Raw genomic sequence first — 20,513 nt, 5'->3', positions numbered from 1 at the left:
TGCCTTTTTGCTGTGATGGCTTTCTGACATTTATGAGCATGTGGCTTTTTATAGACTTGATCTCTGGAATGATTTGAGAACATCTGTTTGGTATTTGGTAGAATTAATCTGGAGTTTCTTAAAAAACCTCTTGAATGTAAGCATGGGTGTTGCTTGGGTTTCAATCTTTTAAACTTATTGTGTTATCATTTGCAAATATGTCATTCATAATGTAAAATACAAGAGAATGAAAGAGTCCTTAAGAAATAAGCAGTTTTGCCATGAGACCCAAGGACATAGAGGAAAGATTTGATCTCTTTCTGTTGGGTGTATTAATGTGTTTGTCTGTCCCAGGGTGGGTCGAACACAACAGTGAGGCATGGAGGGATATATGTCAAAGGTGTTATTCCTAAAGGAGCAGCCGACCTGGATGGCAGGATAAATAAAGGTAAAAAACAAATTTTCAAAAATAGTTTCACATTAAGCAGGTTAAAGAAAGTCTTATCTAGAGTTCAAAGATTTTCCTGATGTTTGGAGGGGATTGTTAAAATTGATATATTGCAACCAAGGGACGGCCCGAGCCTTTTCGGGACCCTAAGCATCATTTTATTTGGGGGTCCCCCTGTATCCCAAATACAATCTTCTATTGTCGATGGTTGTTTAATTGCATGTACACCCAATTTCATAAGTTGTAGCTTTGTTCGGGATGCATGAATGTCATAAAAACAAAAACACATAAACCTTGCATTACAAGTGAGGTCAAATTATTTAATAATTTCATTACTTCCACTTTTAGATGAACTATCCCTTAAAATTTTGAGCACAGACCACACAAAGGTTGTGGAATATGTTGAATGCATCTAACAATTTGCAAATATTTTATTTTAAAAATCATTTTTATTTTAACCGCAACCTATAAACACGCTTTTAAAGCCACACAAATTTTGACACGCACCACAGAAAAAATAGTGTGTATGGCCCTAGGTGACAAAATGGATGCGTGTCGTAAATATATCTCCAAAGAAGCTGTGATTTCATGTGCTCTTGGGGCCCCCTAGTGGCGGCGGGGCCCTAAGCAGCCGCTTAGTTCACTTTTAGGAAGGTCTCTGTTGCAACCAAATTATGTTACTTAAGAAATGTCCAGGCCATATTTTAAGTCCAAAATTAAAAGTAAAATTGGATCATTTGGAAATCATGAAGATTAGATCATTGTTAAGTTAAAGTCATGACAATTCTGCCCCCTTAATTTTCAGTAGCCCTATGAAGTGCAAAAAAAAGTTGTCATTAACATCATGTCTAAGAAAAGTTACAGATCGCTGCTGTCCTTTTGAAACATTGTATCTCCATATATATTTTTTGTGCCAAAAATCTTTATTATAAGTCACACTTTTTCACTTTAAATATGAAGGTTTGGTTCCAAAATGAGAACTCTGTTTAAAAAAAAATCTACAATCATGTTTTTTATCATGTGATTGTTATTTTTTTTAGTTAGTCAGCTGTATTTTTTTTAAACCAACTGCAGTTTGATTGATAGTAATTATTTTGTTGTGCATTCCAATTACTATCAGAGTCATCTCATTTTGGAACCAAACTCTTCATATCTAACCAATAGAAAGTACTTCATTTTGATGAAGAATATATAATGAATACATACAAAATATTAGCTTGTCCATGTTTTGAGGTAAAGTGTGATATTTTGCTCCACAGGGGACCGTGTGGTGGCCGTAAATGGAACAGGTCTTGAAGGAGCCACTCACAAACAGGCAGTCGATATGTTAAAAAACACCGGCCAGGTGAGAGTTCTCTGGGTGATGCTGAACTGCGCCCCCTAGAGGCCACATCGTCAAAAAATTCACCAGAGCATTGTTTATTTAAATGAATTTCCACGTTGCCCAGGTGGTTCATCTGTTACTGGAAAAAGGTCAACCCCCATTAGACACCCTTCACGCTCCCCTGACACCTCAAAGCACATCCGAGCATCAAAACAATCCTGACGCGCACAGCGCAGGCGCACCAGAGCCGAAAGCAGTGAAAAAAGCAGAATACAATTTCGTCACGCCAGGTGAGCTCCTAGCAATGGATTCAAACCCTGGAAGAGTAAAACATTTTACTCATCCCTCATGTTTTTCTTTTCTGATCAGATAACACATTGGAGGTGGGTTTGGTGAAGAACACATCTGGGCTTGGCTTCAGCTTCAGCCGGGAGGAGAACGTCCCCGGAGAGCCTGCGGGCACCAGCATGGTGCGGGTCAAAAAACTGTTTCCTGGGCAACCAGCGGCAGAGAGCGGCCGCATCGAAGTGGGCGATGTCATCCTGCGTGTCAATCAGACATCACTTAAAGGACTGTCGCAACATGTATGTTAAAGGTCATCAGTAGAAAAACAAAAAACAAACGTTTTATACAAAATTCTGAATGTCTAAATCTTGAAAGCGAGTCTTATTTATAACTTTATTTTGAAGAATATACAAAACTGTACGTATAAACATGGAAGGTTAGGTCATTTAGGAGATGCTTTAATAAAAAAACAGAATGTTTATTTATATTTTTTATCAAGAGTCAGCAATATACAAAGTACCACAATGCCAGGTGTTTGACAATAGTGGCAAAAGTGTGTTTTCTTTTTTTGGGTGTTTCTCAGGAGGTGATCTCTGCTCTGAGAGGAACAGGGCAGAAGGTGACCCTACACTTATGTAAACCTGAGACGGGGGTCTTACCTGACATGGACGCTACCATTAACGTAAGTCAATTTAGGAGTAACTAAATAAATCCTCTCAAAATCCACTGTATACGCCGCCAAGCAGATCTTAAACCAATACCCCACTATTTATTGGTACTGTCTTCTTTTTCACTTTACCGTCTCCAGACCCCCGTTCCCTCTCCACGGAAGGAGCTCATTCCCAAACCCCAGCCTGATTCCAAGCCAAACTCCTCCCCTCGGACGGAGCGCCTTCGGACAATGGTTCTGTTGGAAGAAGCTCTGGAGAGGTCGCTGATGAGATCGCCCACTCGCAGAGACAGTTACAGCGACAGCACCGACAACGATGAGCTTGAGGAGGCTTTTGGCCAAGCCAGGGACCACAGCGTCTACCAGACACCAATGGAAAGACTCGATCAATACGAGAACGCCAATCTGGACGACACCGTGCGGTCGGCGTATTATTCACCAGGGCAGTCCATGTCTAGACCAGAGGTCAACAGAAGGTCAGTCATTCAGTATAATGTAACTTTTGTTTACACTGCTGATTGCACCGGTGTGATAGACATCAGACAAAACAAGATGAAGATCACTGACCTCAGGTATTTAAATGCTTGAAATGAAATGTAATGTAATATTGGTGTGCCGTTTCTCCATCTTTTAGGGATCTGGATGGTTCGTCACTACGCATGTCATCGTCTCCTTCCCTTCCCGAGGATGGAGTCTTGAGCCCCAGTCCAGACCCACTTCCTCCCCCACTGACAAACTCCATCAACCTCAGTCTTCCAGACTCCGCCCACGAGGAGGAGCTGATCCCTGTAAGACCTCGGGATGTTGTTTTGTGAAGCAGATTTTAGCTTTTAGAATGAACTGCTCATATCAATATTAAATGTTCGATCATTAAATATTGAAATAGTTATATAAAGCATCTTATGATTTGTACACGTAAACACACTCACATTTACTGTGTTGCTTCAGGAGGTGGAGCTAAATGTCTCTCTGGTGAAGTCTGATAAAGGAAGTTTAGGATTCACGCTCACCAAAGGAAACGACAATAACTGCTACATCCATGACATCATCCAGGACCCGGCTAAAGAAGATGGCCGACTGCGGCCTGGAGATCGAATGATAATGGTATCCCTTTACTAACTCTCGGGATGGTAGTAAATCTACCACGGTCTAGTTTAAAAGATTTAAAGGAATAGTTCATCCAAAAATAAATTTTACTTCACGACTTACCCTCGCGCCTCATGCCTCCTCCCAACTTCGTAAGACTCCAGGGGTTAATAAATGTCTTTACGTTGAGTGTATTTAGCCACGACCAGTCGCTCGAGTATTTGACCGTTTCATCGAAGCCTGGACTGCAGTGTTTGTTAATATGTCTGGGTGGTGTCTAATAATATTACTACTTATTACTACTAATTTATGCTAATATTCATTAATATTCAGATTTTATTGTACACAAATTTAATTAGGTAAACGATTTGTTAATTTTGTTGCATGGTCATTTTTTTATATAAACAATTTGTGCGTCAAATTGCGTTCTGTAGTTTTGTCGCATTTAAAGAAACATTGACATCTAGTGGATGTGCTTGGTATCACAATCTTGGTTTCAAATATTTGAGTGGCAAGTTTAGCCAAGTAACGGTTCTTCTCCGTTGCTTTTGCTTGTTTTGGCACTTTTTTGTTCGTGAATGTGTACTAGAAGTTAAGGGCAGTCCACGAACGCATGCATGCGCAGTACTGTTTAAGTTGTTGAGTTGAAGCCGTCTATAGATAACAAAACTACATGTAATGGCTGCACGCCGGCTTTGAGTATCTCAAGGATGAATCTCATTGGTTCTTGCATGTCACCGAACTTATTTGAATCCGCTGAAGAGGGTGAATAAATTATTATCAAAGCTGATTAAAGAAAAAAACTAATTTTCCATAAAGACATTCCTTTATTCTTATGCAAGCCATTGGTAGCGTTAAAGTGATAGTTCACCCTAAAATGAAAAAATCTGTAATCATTTCTCAACCTCTTGTCATTCAAACATGTATGACTTTATTTCTTCTGCAGAGCACAAAAATAGATATTTTGAAGAAAGTTGGTAACCGAACAGTGCCGGCGCCCACTCACTTCTATTGTATGGACACAAAAACAATGCAAGTGAATGGGTGCCAGTTAACAACATTGTTTAAAATATCATATTTTGTGTTCTGCAGAAAAAAGAAACCCAAACAGGTTTGAAATGACAAGAGGATAGGTAAGTGATGACAGAATTTTCATTTTTGGGTGACTAGCCCTTTAATATCCAGTATATACATAAATTCGAGCATATAGTCCAGAATATATAATTCCATCAAAAATAAAAATGGTGGTTTTTGAACGATCATGTTTTTCAAAACGTCTATGTCGTCGCTTTCCTTTCAAAACCTTGGATGTCCAAGTTCGCCGTTTTTCAGGAAATGAAAAAAAAAACGATGTTAAATCCTTTGTTGTCAAAGTTGACAAGCACTTTTTCACACTAGGCATCTGCAAAACCCAGAGAAAAACATAAAGGGTGACTAATAATAATGACTTATGTAGAAAAAATGTAATAACGTATGATTCACGGTTTAAGAGGGACAGCAGCGGTATGACTGTATTTTCTGTGTAACACAAAAGTAGTAACCAACATTCTTTAAAATAACGTTTGTGTTTTGCCGAAGAAATTAAGTAATTTAATCTTCTTCTACTCACATTTATGGAATGACATGACGGCGAGTAAAAGATGAAAGACTAAACCTTTAAGCTTTTGAAAACCTGTTTAAAAACGTCATTATTTTAGAAATGCCTTTGTGCGCGTTTAACCATGGAATTGTGTTTTAATGTGTCATGCCGATTTAGAAACACACTGTTATTCATTTCCCTTCATCTTGTGTTTAAGGTGAATGTCGTTGATGTCACTGGCATGAGTCACACTGAGGTGGTCAACTTGGTGCGTGCAGCCCCCAGAGTTGTGGACCTCGTGGTGGGCCGCGTTCTAGAACAGCCCAAGCCCCCGATAGAAGCCCACCTTCTGCCCGACATCACGTTTCAGTGCTACGATGAGTCTTTAGGTAATAAAAGCATCAATATCATAAGTCTTTCATTCTGTCCCAATCCTCCCTGAAATGACCGAACGTGTCTCATCGGTATTATCTGGCCATCAGAGGTCAACGGGACCTTACTGAGTGACACCAAAACACAGATATCCATCAGTATAAACAGAGCCCACCTGGGCTTTACTGGGAAAAGAGCTCAGCTCAGATTTCAGCTCACTGAAAGACGGAAAAAAAGACGGGCTGTTGTTCTCCGGCGCTCAATAAGACAAGCGATGTAAGGGATGGTCACGATACATCCAGGTACTCAAAGTGTTTGTTCTCTGGGCGTGTCTTGTAGGTCTGGTTCTCGACGGGGGAAGTGACAGTGGGTTGGGCGTTCTGTACGTGAAAGACATCATATCGAGATCCGTGGCTCATGCGGAAGGCAGTTTAAGGCATCTGGATATCATACACTACATCAACGGAGCGCCAACGCAGGATCTGACTTTGAGCGAGAGCTGCAGGCTCCTGCAACTTTCACTGAAGAATCTCACGCTTAAAGCGACCAGGTGAGATACTTTAAGCTACCAAGAGACTCACATCCATAGCTATGAAAACACTTTTGATGGATTTGTTTGTCTTTTACACTTGAGTTGATTTAAATGTGTGCTTTTGGACAGGTTCCAGTATCTTACTGCTGTGTGTGTGTTTGTGTGTATGTTTGTTTAAGGGATGGAAAGCCTGTTTTTCCGGGCAAGGAGGAGATCTCATTACTAAACAACAACGTCAGCCCTAGCGTGTCTCAGAACGTGAACGGTGAGCATAGTTACCAAGTTTCTTGTACCAGTCATTTAGTTTTAGTTGATTTAGGATAGCTAGTTTGGATCATATGCCATCGCAATAAAAGTAATACACACCTGTATTATTATTTATATTTATTAAATATACATATTTATGTAAATGTATACACTACTGTTCATGTTTCACTTGAGCGAAATGTTTGTCATTTCCTGAAATTAGTTTTGTAGAAAATAATTGTTGTACAAAAATAATCGTTCTATAAAAATAATTAATTTCTTTAATTACAAAAATGAAAATGGTTTTGAAATATATGATTAAAAAATATGTTCTATGTAAGAACTAAAGAAGCCTCTTGATAAAATGGACAAAGAATAATTTTAGGCAAAGATTTTCTAGTCTGAATATGATAAATTATAGCATAGTTTAATTATTTTCATAATTTTATGTCAATCCCAAATTTTGATTGTTTAATGTTATTTTAAAATGCTAAAAAATATTAAAGATTACGTGACCCTAAACTTTTGAACCATAGTGTATGTATAATGTATGTCTTCTAAGAATTTATTGAAAAATGACTATTTTTGTAACAATTCTAAAAAATTCTTAATTTCTTTTACTATCAATGAAAACCATTAAATCCAGAAGAACCCTACTGTAATGTTTGTTTACTCTATTCATGTTCTTTTGCACATTACTTTATAAGAAAATAACTACATTTTTATCATACCCTCAAAATCAGTTTTCTAAAATTAATGAAATATAAATATTAAAAGTAGGATCATTGCATCATCATAATGCTTTTTGTAGCTGTTCTTCCCAAACCTCATATGTCCAAGTTAGCTGTTTTTCTGGAAGTGGAAAAAACACTGTACTTTTAAAATGATTAAATAACGTGTTGTCAAAGTGGACGAACATTTTTTAATACTTTTATTGGTTAGATATTTGCAATATCACGAAATATGGAGATACAAGGTTTTAGAAGGACAACAGTGATATGCATTTATTGTACTTTTTATTATAGTTATTTATTTAAGGTTCCCCTTTGCTGTGGGTATTTTGACATTTTTTTCCACTTCCACACTATGACCTCGTTTCTCTCTGGTTTACTTTTGGTATCATAGGTTATCTCCATAGCAACAAACTTGACGAATTGGAGGCCCTATCCGATATCTGTCCTGTGGAGGTAAGGACCCATATTTGTGGTCAACGATTACCTAATATTGATTCGTGCCGCTCTCATTATTTAATCTCCAAATAGACCGAGATCAGAAACTTCCCCGACTTGTCAAGAAAACGTTATGGTTTGTCTGTTTTTTCTGTGTGTTGTGAGACTGTAAATGTACAACCTGAAACGTAAACTGACACAGGTCAGATCAGATTTCTCCTGTCTGTGAGCTGAAAGAGAAACGGGAGAGAGGAACTCGACTTTTTTTACAGGAAACGCCTCGGGGGGAAAGCTAACATTTCCAACAATGAACTGAACGAATCTAAATCAAATTTGAAAATGACAACTTTCCCCTTCTGTCTGATAAACAGGAGCAGATTGTGAAGCTGCAGTTGGATAAGCCACCAGGAGGGGGCCTGGGTTTTTCTGTGATTGGTGGAGAGAGGGGCATTTTTGTGAAATCCGTCACCCCCAGGGGGACGGCGGACACTGAGGGGACGCTGCAGGTCGGGGATCGTTTGCTTAAGGTGCATTACATCACAAAACAACTATGAAAAATCTTGTCTAGTTGTGTTCATAGAAGCTAACCATGTTTTGGCGTGCACAGGTGAACGACCATCTGATGGTCAACGTTTCTCATACCGAAGCCGTCACTACCATTCGTAAAGCTAAAGGTTTGGTGCACCTCGTCGTCTCTCGTCCACCCGACCAAATGCCCAACACTTACCTGAGCTACCTGCCTCCCAAATCCAACGGCATCCATGGCAACAACGGTACATCCTGCACCTGAGGCATGTTTTTTATTAACCTGAAAAAGAGTATGTTTGGTGATGTGAATGTGTTTCTGTATCGTCTCAGATGTGAGTGAGGACAGTGGGGTGAAGGTGAAACTCCAGACTCCATCGGAGAAAAGCAAGAGTAGCAACCCACCACCTCTTCCTCCGATAGGTGCGACACAGATCACATGACTCAGATCATATGTGTAATCCACATCAAAATAATTGAAAAATACTGTTTATTCGTGTTATAGACTATGACACAAAACGCAAGGACGCGGAGGGAAGTGCAGATTTATCAGAAGACACCGACTGTGACGGCTCCTCTCTGCCTGAAGACTCTCCAGAGGTACAGTCGACTATTACATTAAACCATACTTGGATATCGGCTGTTTTACAGGAATATAAAAGTGTTAATGGTCATTCGATTTCACATAATGTCATATATATATTTTTTTCTAGACGACTCGGAAAGCTGAGTGGGAGGAGGAAAATGTTGACGCTTCGCTGAATGACAGGTGAGAAAGACCACAATAGACACACAATCCTCATTAGACTGAACAGTGTCACTCCAGGCTCGGCTTATACAAGTTTCTACTGTCAGACAATGATGACATCCAAAGTCAATGATTTTAATAGGATTGCGCTGGTTTGGATTTTGTTGACTATTTGTGAGTCAACATTGTTTTATATATTTATATGTTTGATATTATCCTGTTTATTAGCCAGACCAGATGAATTTGTATTGTTTTTAGCAAAACGAGCTATTTAAAGCTGCAATCTGTAACTTTCTTTGCTCAACTTTTCCTTTAAAAAAAAAACTTGCCAGCATGTTTTATCAAAAACGTCTTATCGAAATAAGAACCAAGGCTCTGCTTAAAAATATAACATTCTAGCTTCATTACTTTTTTATTGCCAAATTAACAAAAAACACAGAAAAAAATAGTCAAGGACTTGTTCTGATCTTAATTAGAACGTTATAGAATATTTCGTTTTTAGTCTTACAGATGAGTAACAGCACCCCCTGCTGTACAACAAAAATAGAAAGCTTGGAAAAACTTGACGGAATAAAAAAATCAAAACAGTTACTGAGAAGTAAATAAAAAAATGAGGATTTCGAAAAGAAATACAGAAAAATTTACAGAACTTAGGACCTCAGTTGCATAATCAGTATATTTTTTGCAATGGATACCCATACAGCTTTAACTCACAAACCTCTTTTCTGTGAACTTTTCCTTTTTTATTCTCTTCACTGCTGTTGTTGTAGTTCTCCGCAGTCATCTGGTCAGCCAGATGATGACGACATCACATGGGGCAGCGACGAGCTGCCGATAGAAAACATCAATTCTAAATTTAGTGAAGGTTTGTCACCAATAACCAGTCATTCATTTCTCAAGCAAATCTAACATTTGTCTTGTAATACTGGTTTTGTTGTAAGTTCTGGATTGTAAAGACTCTTTTTCTCAGATGGACCGATAGTCACAGAGGATGAGTTGACGTCTCTTCCACTGGTTATATTGGTTACTGATGGTCAGTACACGTCCAGCAAACTCAACAGTGTGGTGAGAATGATGAAAGGTCTGCTGGAGCAGAAGGTTCCTCTGCAGGAGTTTGAGGTATACATACCGAAACCACACTTCAAGTATTGCTTTACTTTGATTCGCAAATAAAACTTGTCCTAGTCTTTAGAAATTACTGTAGTATGGAAGCCCGTTTCCGCCAGGGTTGGGATTTTTTTTTTGAATTAGTAAGTCATTATTATGAGATACTAAGTTATAAAAATGAGATACTAAGTCGAAATTTCTTAGTATCTCATTATTATGACTTAGTAAGTCGAAATTTCGACTTAGTATCTCATTATTATGATTTACTAATTCAAAAAAAAAAATCCCAACCATGGCGGAAACGGGCTTCCATACTGTAGAATCGACTTCTAATGTGCGATTCTTTTGTAAACTGTTTTGATTTATCTTCGTGTCCACAACTTTCTTCCAAAGAACCTGCAGAATTTGCAGCCCATAGACGACTGTGTGGTTGGCCAGTCCAATGAAAACAAGAAGAAAAACCGTTACAAAAACATTCTTCCATGTAAGTGTGAGAAAACGATTCACCCCTACATCTATCTGCTGTTCTTGTAAATGCGAAAAAGGATCAGTTTGTGCGTTTCATTTTATTCTAACGTCTGATATTTCCATCTCACGTTACAGACGACACAACCAGGGTCCTGTTGGGAAAGGACGGCGGCTACATTAATGCCAACTTCATCAAGATGCCTGTGAAGGATGAGAACTTCATGTACATTGCGTGTCAGGGGCCACTGCCAACGACGCTGGGGGATTTCTGGCAGATGGTCTGGGAGCAGAAGTCCAACGTTATCGCCATGATGACGCAGGAAGTGGAGGGAGGAAAAGTGAAATGTCAGAGGTACTGGCCTGACACGCCCCGCTCGTCCGAGATGGTGGACGATCGTCTGCAGGTCACACTAGTTAAAGATCAGCACCTGGACAACTTCGTCATTCGGCTAATAGAGCTCAAAGATATCCAGGTTAGAGAATGTTTGATTTTACTGATGCATGTTTGCTGCTCATCTTCATGTTAACATACAAATTGATCACATTTTTTGAACAATATGTTTTGCATTAGTTTTAAACTTATGTTTGAATTTATTTTGTGGCCGATGCATAGCATGCGTTTTGTTTCATGTATCTGAATATATGAACTTATCTTGTAGACCAATGAGATCCAGAGAGTAACGCATCTGAACTACACCGGCTGGCCTGATCACGGCACCCCAACTCAACCTGAACAGCTCCTGACGTTCATTTCTTACATGAGACATATCCACAAATCAGGACCTATCATTACACACTGCAGTGCAGGGATTGGCCGATCAGGAACACTCATTTGTATAGACGTGGTCCTTGGTCTCATCAGCAAAGATGTGGATGTAAGTGTCACCTGGGTTGGTTATTATAATAGTAAATAAAGCATCGCCTGTTTTTTATAATCATTTATTGTATGTGTTTCATATTTCCTAAGTTTGACATATCAGATGTGGTTCGTACCATGAGACTCCAGAGGCACGGCATGGTTCAAACAGAGGTAACGTACATGAGCTTTGCAATGAACTTTGCTTTTGAATGCAGTATACGTCCAATTGCATGTTAACATATCTGTTTTTGTCTCTCCAGGACCAATATATTTTCTGCTACCAGGTCATTTTATATGTGCTCAGATGTCTTCAGTCAGAAGAGAAGCTCTCGGATTAAACAGGTGGACACCGACTGCCTTTCTGCTCTTTAAACGGCGTCAAGAGATGAACTGACGATTACATCGTGCTTCAAGCATCCTGCGTTTTGGAAGCAGTCTCTTCTTTCTATCGGGGCGTACAAATGTTTTGAAAATGTTTTAGACGTCAGTGACGGATAAGATTCTTGCAGGATTTTGTGTACTTTTTTCGCTTACATTCTTGACCGTTGGCTGCTACGACTTTGAAACCATTTATTTGATAATTTATCATTTTTGGTAAACAGTTTTATAGATTCTTCGAAGATTATGGATCAACTATAAAAGAAATGAATTCATATTTTTTTTGGCACAGTTTTTTTCTTGTCTAGGCCTATTTTAAACTAACTGATGCTGGAACGGATGTTGCCTTGACAGAATACGAGACAGTATTTGCTTTGTAAATGCTTTAGAAAACACTGAGTGCCAGTGGTAATCGAAGAAATGAAAAGTGTTATATTTAGTGTAATATTTATCTTATGAAATCTGTTGATATGTTTTAAAGCTGTTACATACTGGACAATTTGCAATTTGTAAATAAAAGAATATTCCTTTATATGTTTGCTTTTGTCTTTTTGCCTCTCCATAATTTGGAAATTAAAATTTAAGTAAATCTAGACTTAAAAATGCTCTTAATACCACATCTGACACGGTCAGTATTTTATAATTATATTTTTTATTATTTATAATGTAGTAACCTGAATCGTACACGCATTCTGGAAAGGTACAAGTCACGTGATGTCTAATACTTTTCTAAGCGCTCACTTGAATGGACCAATCATTGTCGAGTGTGATTTCTCGTACTGAGAACATTTTGGACCAATTTACCTCCACTTTGTATCTACCATCCTTGTAATAACTTGATTATTTCTGTTGTTGATTTATTATTACATCGTCGTTTGTTATTTGCGATTAATATCAAATGTTTAGAGGACTTGATACTCGAGTCTTTAAGTATAACCAGAACCAACAGTCAAAGTAATCTTATGATTACTTTTCAACTGAAATTGTATAGTTCTCAAATGTATAAATGATACTATCAATTTAAATACATTTATTTTATATGTATTTTTCTTATGTGTTTTTAACCTACGGAAAGTAATACTCCTTCTCCACTGGGTGGCCGCATTTCTCAGATTGAAAATTGCTAAATGTCCTAACAGCTTTCCGTAGTTCGCTGACAACATGGCGACTACCCTGTGAGCCACGCTGGTGCTGGAGTAAACGCATAAAGCTAAATAAACGCACGTTTCTAAAGCTTTGATTAATAAGAAATTAGTTAAAGATGTCGTCTCGACACAATAACAAGTTACCGACGAACCTCCCGCAGCTGCAAAATCTAATCAAGAGGGATCCGAAGTCTTACGCGGAGGAGGTAATATACTGTGTAGTAAACATTTTATCTTGACGATTATAGTACAAAAGTATAGTAACACGTTTAATATTTTACTTCTAAGTTTTTAACACTATGTAACTTAGTAGATTTACTGTGAGTGACGTGACATTTACATTACACAGGACTCGCGCAGTAGATGTCTTGGTTGTTTATTTTGGTAATTCGTTGTCATTTCAGTTCTTGCAGCAGTATCGTCATTATATCTCAAATGTCGAGATATTTAAACATCAGCCGGATAAACCCAACAAAGATCTGGCTGACCTGGTCATGTTTCTGTCTCAAGTATGAAGGATCCCTCTCTCTTTATATGTTTTTTATGCTTTAACATATGTTATGTATTAAACCTCGGTTTGTGTTCACACTATGTTACGGATTTAAATGCAATTTGTGTTTTCCAGGTTGCACACTGTTACTTGGAAGAGCTGTCAAAGTTCCCGCAGGAGCTCACACAGCTTCTCTTAAACCACCACACAGTCCTGCATCCAGATCTTAGAATGGTAAGGATAACCTTCCTCTTAAATAAACATAGCATTAAGCATTCAGTTGCTATTCAGTATGGTAGTACACACTTCATTCTGGATGTATTCTTACTGACCGATCAAGGTAAATCATATCAATGTTGTTTGAGGGAACGTCTGAAAAATCACTTGCAATGTTTTATTTTGTCTCAGACGTTTTGTAGAGCCCTCATTCTCCTGAGAAACAAAGATCTGATCAGCCCCACCAGTCTTCTGGAGCTGTTCTTTGAGCTTCTGCGCTGTCACGACAAACTGCTGCGAAAGGTCTGCTCTCTGCCGATTGACATCCGTGTTCCTGGATGTGTGTTATTAAATCTGGATACGTGTAATTCATATGGATATGCATTTTGTATGAATCATATTAGTATAAATAATGCTTGTTTTATCTCCTCAGACTTTATACACGCATATCGTGACTGATGTCAAAAATATCAATTCCAAGCACAAAAACAATAAGTTGAATACGGTAAGTGAACCAGATTTAGACTTCTTTAATGCACTGTAATTTTAACAGTATTGAACATTTTGGGTGCTCTTTTCTCAGATCTTACAGAACTTCATGTACACCATGTTAAGGGATTCGAACCCAATCGCTGCCAAGATCTCTCTTGATGTGATGGTTGAGTTGTACAGAAGAAACATCTGGTGAGACCTTGTGACCTTATGTGAAACCCTGTTAGGTAACCTGCGGTCATCATCATTTTTTTTATTTGCACCATTTAGGAATGACGCTAAAACTGTCAACGTCATCACCACAGCGTGTTTCTCCAAGATTGCGAAGGTCTGTTGCATCTTGTTTTAATTTACAGTATTTATTGTAACATCATTTTGTATTAAAGCTTGTCAGTTTCTAACCAAATTTGCTTGTATCGTTTTCATGATGTACGTTCTCTCCTCTCAGATCCTTGTAGCTGCGTTGAAGTTCTTCATTGGAAAAGATGAAGATGAAGTGAAAGACAGTGATTCTGAATCTGAGGTGGATGACTTGTGACATTTTTATTTGGCTTTTTCTTTTCACTTTGTATTTCATTTTTTTCTAATTCGGGTCTGTGTGGTTTTTCTCTGCAGGATGAAGGGCCAACAGCCAGAGATCTTATGATAAGATACTCCACAGGCAAGAAGTCATCCAAAAATAAGAAGAAAATGGAGAAAGCCATGAAAGTTCTTAAGGTATTCAGCTCTATTGTTTCTTCATTCATAATGTTAATCTGCGGGTTTCAATTCGGTGCTGACTTTTTTTCATTTTGTGTTCACAGAAACATAAAAAGAAGAAAAAGGTTGAGGTCTTCAATTTCTCCGCTATACACTTGATACATGATCCCCAAGGTAAGACTCGTCTGTCTCGCATACAGAAAACTCTCATCATTGCGTAACGGAGACAGTTAAATGACTTGGTTGTGTTCATCAGATTTTGCAGAGAAGCTGTTGAAGCAGTTGGAGAAGTCAAACGAGCGCTTTGAGGTGAAGATCATGATGATGGAGCTCATCTCTAGGCTTGTAGGCATTCATGAGGTAATATATGTTCTTATTCTAACTAGGTGTACATTTATTGGGCTCCTACACATCGAGACGTTGTGCTTATTTGGGAAAAGCGACTTATCGTTTTTCAAAGCTTGCATCAATTTTTTGATGTCTTTTAATGTACATATCAGCAAAAGTGAAACGATTACTGTACCTAACCATTTTTTTTTTTTTGTTTTACACACAGCTTTTCCTGTTTAACTTCTACCCGTTTGTCCAGCGGTTTATTCAGCCACATCAAAGAGGTAGCTACGGGAATCCTGTTCTTCTGTCCCTGAATTACTTTTATCTGCTGATTTCTATGCTTAAAGTGATACTTCACCCTAAAAGGAAAATTCTAGTATTTACTCCATTTCGAGTTGTTCCAAATTTGTATACATTTCTTTGTTCTGATGAACACGGAGAAGAGATTTGGAAAAATGCTTATAACCAGACATATCAGAAAGAGCTTTATTGCAAAGTATGTTTGCACATACAAGGAATTTGTTTTGATGACAGGAACATCCAGTACACAGAGACCATAACACAATAGAAAACAGTACACGGATGATTTAAAATTAGGGCCTATGGGTATACAAAGTTAAGAAATGCAATACAATAAACATAAGATAAAGATATACATGTCAACAGCCATTGACTCCCATAGTAGGAAAAATAACTTTATATTTTTTTTGTGGAACACAAAAATACATTTTGAAGAATGTAGGGCATTCTTCCAAATATCTTTCTCTGTTTTCATCAGAACAAAGAAATGTGTACACATTTGCAACAATTTGAAGGTGAGTAAATGATAATAGAATTTTCATTTTGGGGTGAAGTTTCCTTTTAACGTCTTTAGCCTTCGAAATTGGTCTCAACGTCTTGAAATGTTCTTTCCTACAGAGGTGACTAAGATTCTGTTGTGTGCTGCTCAGGCCTCTCATCAACTGGTTCCTCCAGAGGTATAATAAATAATCCAGTGAAATTTTTCATCAATTTACAAAACTGCGAGACGATTGTTAATCTTTCCGATGATTGTTGAAATGTAATTTTGTTTATTGTACATAGATCATTGAGCCTGTTATCATGACCATCGCCAATAACTTTGTAACAGACAGAAATTCTGGTGAAGTCATGACAGTCGGGTAGGCACTTCTTAAATCTTACTAAACTGTGCAGCTGCAAAGAGGTCATGTTTAAATATGCAGATTCAAGATGAATCTCATTCTCTCACTCACAGAATCAACGCTATCAAAGAACTGGTGGCCCGGTGTCCTCTGTCTATGTCTGAAGACCTTCTGCAAGATCTGGCACTGTACAAAACCCACAAAGATAAAAGTTTGTTGCACTTCTAACAACTGTATCCTGTATTTTGTTTATCCTCGGAGAACACTTTAGTTGTAAATAAGGGATCCATTTTGGTTATATAGATTATCATTAAAATGAATAATATTGATCATATTCACATTGACAATGTCTCTAATGGTGGTTTTTGTCCTTCAGATGTCGTGATGTCATCCAAAGCTCTTATCCAGCTCTTCAGAAGTCTGAATCCACAGATGCTACACAGAAAAGACAGGGTGAGCTGTCGAAGTCTTTTGAGGAAAATAAATTAGAACGGAGATGAAATTGTCTCAGAATTGCAGATTCGTATTCATGTTCATGTTTGCACCATTGTGTTTTTCCAGGGAAAGCCCACAGAATTTTCCAAAGAGGCCAAGATTCAGAGTTACGGTGAACTGGAGGCCAAAGGCTACATCCCTGGAGCTGAAGTGCTGGAGGTGGAAGCGAATGCAGAGGAGGAAGACGGTCAAGGTACAGGGAAAGTCTTTGAGACTTTTTTTGCACTACTGTTGGCTTTACAGATATATGTAGATGTGTCCATACCTTTAAATAGCATTGTGAAAGGAAGTTTAAGACTTTTATTAATCATCTTCATCCCATTGACTTTCTCGGGCTCTCACAGATGGCTGGGAAATCGCCAGCATGAGTGAAGGTGATGATGAAGATGGAGAATGGGTGAATGTGCATCACTCCTCCGATGAAGATCAGACAGAAGTGGTGAGCATGATCTCTATGATCTAATATTTGGTTTCATTGTGAATGACAGAAGCGATGCAGCTAAACCTGTGCTTGTCTGTTTTGTGTCTCAGACTGAGAAATTGCAGAGTATCCCGGAGGACGAGCGGAAAGCTAAAGCCACCGAGGTCAGCGGCAGCCGACTCCTCACGCAAGAGGACTTCAAAAAGATCAAAATCGCCCAGATGGCCAAAGAGGTCAACGCTGCACCTGGCAAGGGTCAGAAGAGGAAGAACGTAGAGAGCGATGAAGAAAATGAGAGGTAGGATGGGATTCTGGAAATGTATTTGAAAATATTATATTTTTTGAATGAACTGTAACTAATTAATTATTAAATCATTAAAGTAACAGCTAATTTTTTTTTCAGAGGTGAGATACTTAGTCTGAGGGACATTGAACGTCTTCACAAGAAACCCAAATCTGACAAAGAAACTCGACTGGCAACAGCCATGGTGAGTGTACTTATCCGTAAATAATGAAGAATGGAAAAAATGCGACTTTGAAAGTAGCAAGAATTTACATTTTTGTGACATTTTCTTTCTCTCAGGCTGGCCGACCAGACAGGAAGGATTTCGTGAGGAAGCATAGTAAACTGAACCCGTTTGCCAGCACCAGTAACAAGGAAAAGAAACGATCGAAGAACTTCATGATGATGAGACACAGCCAGAACGTGAGGACCAAAGGCAAACGCTCCTTCAGAGAGAAGCAGGTGAGATCCGAACCTCCAAAACCAAACACGCCCGGCTGTAGATGTTGAAATCCTCTAATTCTGTTCATTCCTCACTCAGATGGCATTGAGAGATGCTCTATTGAAGAAGAGAAAACACAAGTAACGAGTGGTCTGGGCGTGAGCTGTGAGGACCGTTCTGTGTACAGAAGATGCTTGTGATATAAAGAGATCTGGGTTGTCCTGAACACCATGTTGTCTTTTAAATAAATATTTAAAAAAAGAAACTTTATTGCATTCCTTTTTTGGTTTGAGAACAATGTTTTAAGTGTTTTAAAATATTGAAAGTTAAAACGCACATGAGGACAACCGTACAACTGCGAGTCCTTTGTGTAATTGATATTATTTTTGTAATAATCTAGAATGAAAGTTCATCATGGCTTCTCGTATCACTGTTATGCGGACGACACCCAGATGATACCACTGTAACTCGGCTTGGATGAAAGAGAATCACCTCCTGCTGAACCCTGCCAAGACAGAACTACTCGTGTTTCCGCCACACCCCACGGTGCAACACGATCCATCTTGGCAATAACACAATCACTCCATTCAAAACAGCCAGGAACCTCTGAGTCATATTTAATGAACAGCTGTCCTGCAATGATCACATTGCAAAGACAACGCGGTCATGCCTATATGCCTCATTCAACATTAGAAAGGTTAGACCCTATCTCACTGAGCATGCGGCACAACTCCTTGTCCAGGCCCTGGTGATCTCAAGGTTGGACTACTGCAATGCTCTCCTTGCTGGTCTTACTGGAAAGGCTATCAAACCGCTCCAGGTTGTTCAGACCGCAGAGGCTCGCCTCGTCTTCCAACAGCCCAAAAGGGCTCATGTGACAGTCCTTTTTTATCTCTCTCCACTGGCTACTGGTTGAAGCCCGTATCAGATTCAAGTCAGTAATGATTGCCTACAGGATTATCACTGGATCTGCGCCAGCATACTTTCACACCCTCCCACACCTCGTCAAGATCCCTGCGTTCAGCAAACCAGCGGCGTCTTGTATTGCCTTCCCGTAAGGGCAGTAAATCGCTTTCCCGTTCATTCTCATTCACAACTCCTTCCTGGTGGAACATTCTTCCTTATTCTGTCCATTTACCACATCTGTCACAACATTAAAAAAATACTTAAAACCCATGTCTTTTGTGAATAATTGACAGAAAAATGAAAGAAAAAAATAACCATCTCTTTCTCTAAACACGTAGTGGTCTAGCTTTTGCTGAAACCAGTAACTTTGTATTAGCACCTATTGTATTATTGCTCCCTAAAACTCTTTGTAAGTCGCTTTGGATAAAAGTGTCTGCCAAATGACTAAATGTAAATGTCTTGCGAACTACGTTTCAGTGCCCACAAATTTAAATCCTTTCATGTGATCTTTAGAAGCAACAAAACATCTTATGATGGATTATTTTCTCTAAGTTGAGTATAGATTTCTCCCTGATGTTTTCAGCTTTGGTGTATGATCTATGTATTATATTTGCATCTGTTATGTCCAGTGTGATGTAAGTGGACTCGTATAGATAGTTTTGTCAGACGGCAAAACATCATCTGAGGCTACACACATCAAGATAATTTGTGAATTCATTCTTGCAGGTGAAGAACATTTTCATTCTTTTCTTTCACCTGTTTCATAATACAAATTATTTTGCTGTTTGTTTCCTTTTTTAGCAGCCAGTAGAGAGAGCAATGGCAGGATTGGAGAATGCCACAATTTCTCAGTTGGAACTTCAAGCAAACATTACATCACAGTCGACATCTCAATGGGACTTAATCGGGACCTTCACATTGAGCTTCAATTTTCTGTTTGGGCCACCCACACACATCTACATCATTTGGCTTATTTTCTCTGGAGGAAGATTTCTATCAGATTTTCTACACCTCAATCTTTCTGTCTGTGAGGTCATTATTTCTCTGACATCTCCCTTGAATTGGTTGAAGGAAGTGTTTCCCCAACTCTCCTTGTGGTTGAGATTCTCGGTAGGACTGATAATCACCGCTCGTCCTCTGTTTCAGTGTTTGATCTGTGTGGAGCGTTACCTGGCAGTGGTTCATCCTGTAACCTTTCTGAAGTACAAACCTCTCAGATATCGAGTCATGTGTTGCGCTTCTGCCTGGATCATAAGTTTCTGCGCTTGTTTGTTTACACGGTTTACCATAGTTGCACACGGTAAAGTTTACGTGTATGGTCTAGTGTTTCAGTTTCTCTTTTTTCTTTTAATAAACCTTTACTGCTCTCTGGCTGTTCTCAGAGCTCTGAAGCAGCCAGGACCAGGAGAGAGAGGGAGAGAAAGAGAGAAGGAAGACCACATGAAGAGACGAGCTTTTCAACGCATTCTAATAACTACCATAACCGTGCTTATCCTATTTGTCCCTACGATTATCGTAGGATGCTTTTTTGTTTTTTTACGTCTGGATGTTTCAAATTTTAGATCTGCTAGTTTTTCATGTTTGATTCTGGCTGGTTTTGTTCAACCTGTTTTGTATTTGTATGGAAATACAAAAATCTTTTGTCGCAAATGCAGCTTCCAAATTCCAAAGTAA

The 20,513-nt window shown here is 38.7% G+C and overlaps 2 protein-coding genes across 2 annotated transcripts in view; both read left to right on the top strand.

The window, feature by feature from the left end:
* Nucleotides 1-12,307, top strand: part of ptpn13 (protein tyrosine phosphatase non-receptor type 13) — a 50,934-nt gene extending 38,627 nt beyond the window's left edge. Inside the window, 24 exon segments of the mRNA XM_056730642.1 lie at nt 334-427; nt 1,687-1,772; nt 1,876-2,041; nt 2,121-2,335; nt 2,620-2,718; nt 2,845-3,182; nt 3,341-3,494; nt 3,655-3,810; nt 5,589-5,760; nt 6,083-6,293; nt 6,455-6,540; nt 7,647-7,708; nt 8,062-8,217; nt 8,298-8,463; nt 8,549-8,638; nt 8,721-8,815; nt 8,929-8,984; nt 9,734-9,828; nt 9,934-10,082; nt 10,464-10,554; nt 10,674-11,011; nt 11,198-11,413; nt 11,506-11,568; nt 11,658-12,307. Of these exon segments, the coding sequence (XP_056586620.1) occupies nt 334-427; nt 1,687-1,772; nt 1,876-2,041; nt 2,121-2,335; nt 2,620-2,718; nt 2,845-3,182; nt 3,341-3,494; nt 3,655-3,810; nt 5,589-5,760; nt 6,083-6,293; nt 6,455-6,540; nt 7,647-7,708; nt 8,062-8,217; nt 8,298-8,463; nt 8,549-8,638; nt 8,721-8,815; nt 8,929-8,984; nt 9,734-9,828; nt 9,934-10,082; nt 10,464-10,554; nt 10,674-11,011; nt 11,198-11,413; nt 11,506-11,568; nt 11,658-11,735 (3,432 nt within the window). The 3' untranslated portion in view covers nt 11,736-12,307.
* Nucleotides 12,308-12,906: 599 nt separating this feature from the next.
* Nucleotides 12,907-18,198, top strand: LOC130407599 (protein SDA1 homolog). Its single transcript, XM_056730643.1, has 22 exons — nt 12,907-13,126; nt 13,325-13,429; nt 13,546-13,644; nt 13,819-13,929; nt 14,060-14,131; nt 14,210-14,310; nt 14,389-14,446; nt 14,567-14,641; nt 14,734-14,835; nt 14,922-14,991; nt 15,074-15,177; nt 15,374-15,431; nt 16,069-16,127; nt 16,234-16,310; nt 16,406-16,503; nt 16,669-16,745; nt 16,854-16,980; nt 17,132-17,226; nt 17,319-17,506; nt 17,612-17,696; nt 17,792-17,953; nt 18,033-18,198. The coding sequence occupies exons 1-22, from the start codon at nt 13,037-13,039 to the stop codon at nt 18,075-18,077; spliced, it is 2,058 nt and encodes a 685-aa protein (XP_056586621.1). The 5' UTR covers nt 12,907-13,036; the 3' UTR covers nt 18,078-18,198.
* The last annotated feature ends 2,315 nt before the right edge of the window (nt 18,199-20,513 follow it).

The sequence above is a fragment of the Triplophysa dalaica genome, chromosome 19, assembly GCF_015846415.1.
Source record: "Triplophysa dalaica isolate WHDGS20190420 chromosome 19, ASM1584641v1, whole genome shotgun sequence".
In the NCBI taxonomy this organism is placed as follows: domain Eukaryota; kingdom Metazoa; phylum Chordata; class Actinopteri; order Cypriniformes; family Nemacheilidae; genus Triplophysa; species Triplophysa dalaica.
The sequence above is the reverse complement of the archived record's forward strand: the minus strand, read 5'-3'. Positions and strand labels throughout refer to the sequence as shown.

Excerpts from the sequence above, each read along its gene's own strand:
- LOC130407599 (XM_056730643.1), top strand. The coding sequence starts at position 13,037 with ATGTCGTCTCGACACAATAACAAGTTACCGACGAACCTCCCGCAGCTG. Across the intron at positions 16,128-16,233 it reads ATCAACTGGTTCCTCCAGAG|ATCATTGAGCCTGTTATCAT; the intron begins GTATAATAAATA and ends TATTGTACATAG. Across the intron at positions 16,504-16,668 it reads CAAAACCCACAAAGATAAAA|ATGTCGTGATGTCATCCAAA; the intron begins GTTTGTTGCACT and ends TTTGTCCTTCAG.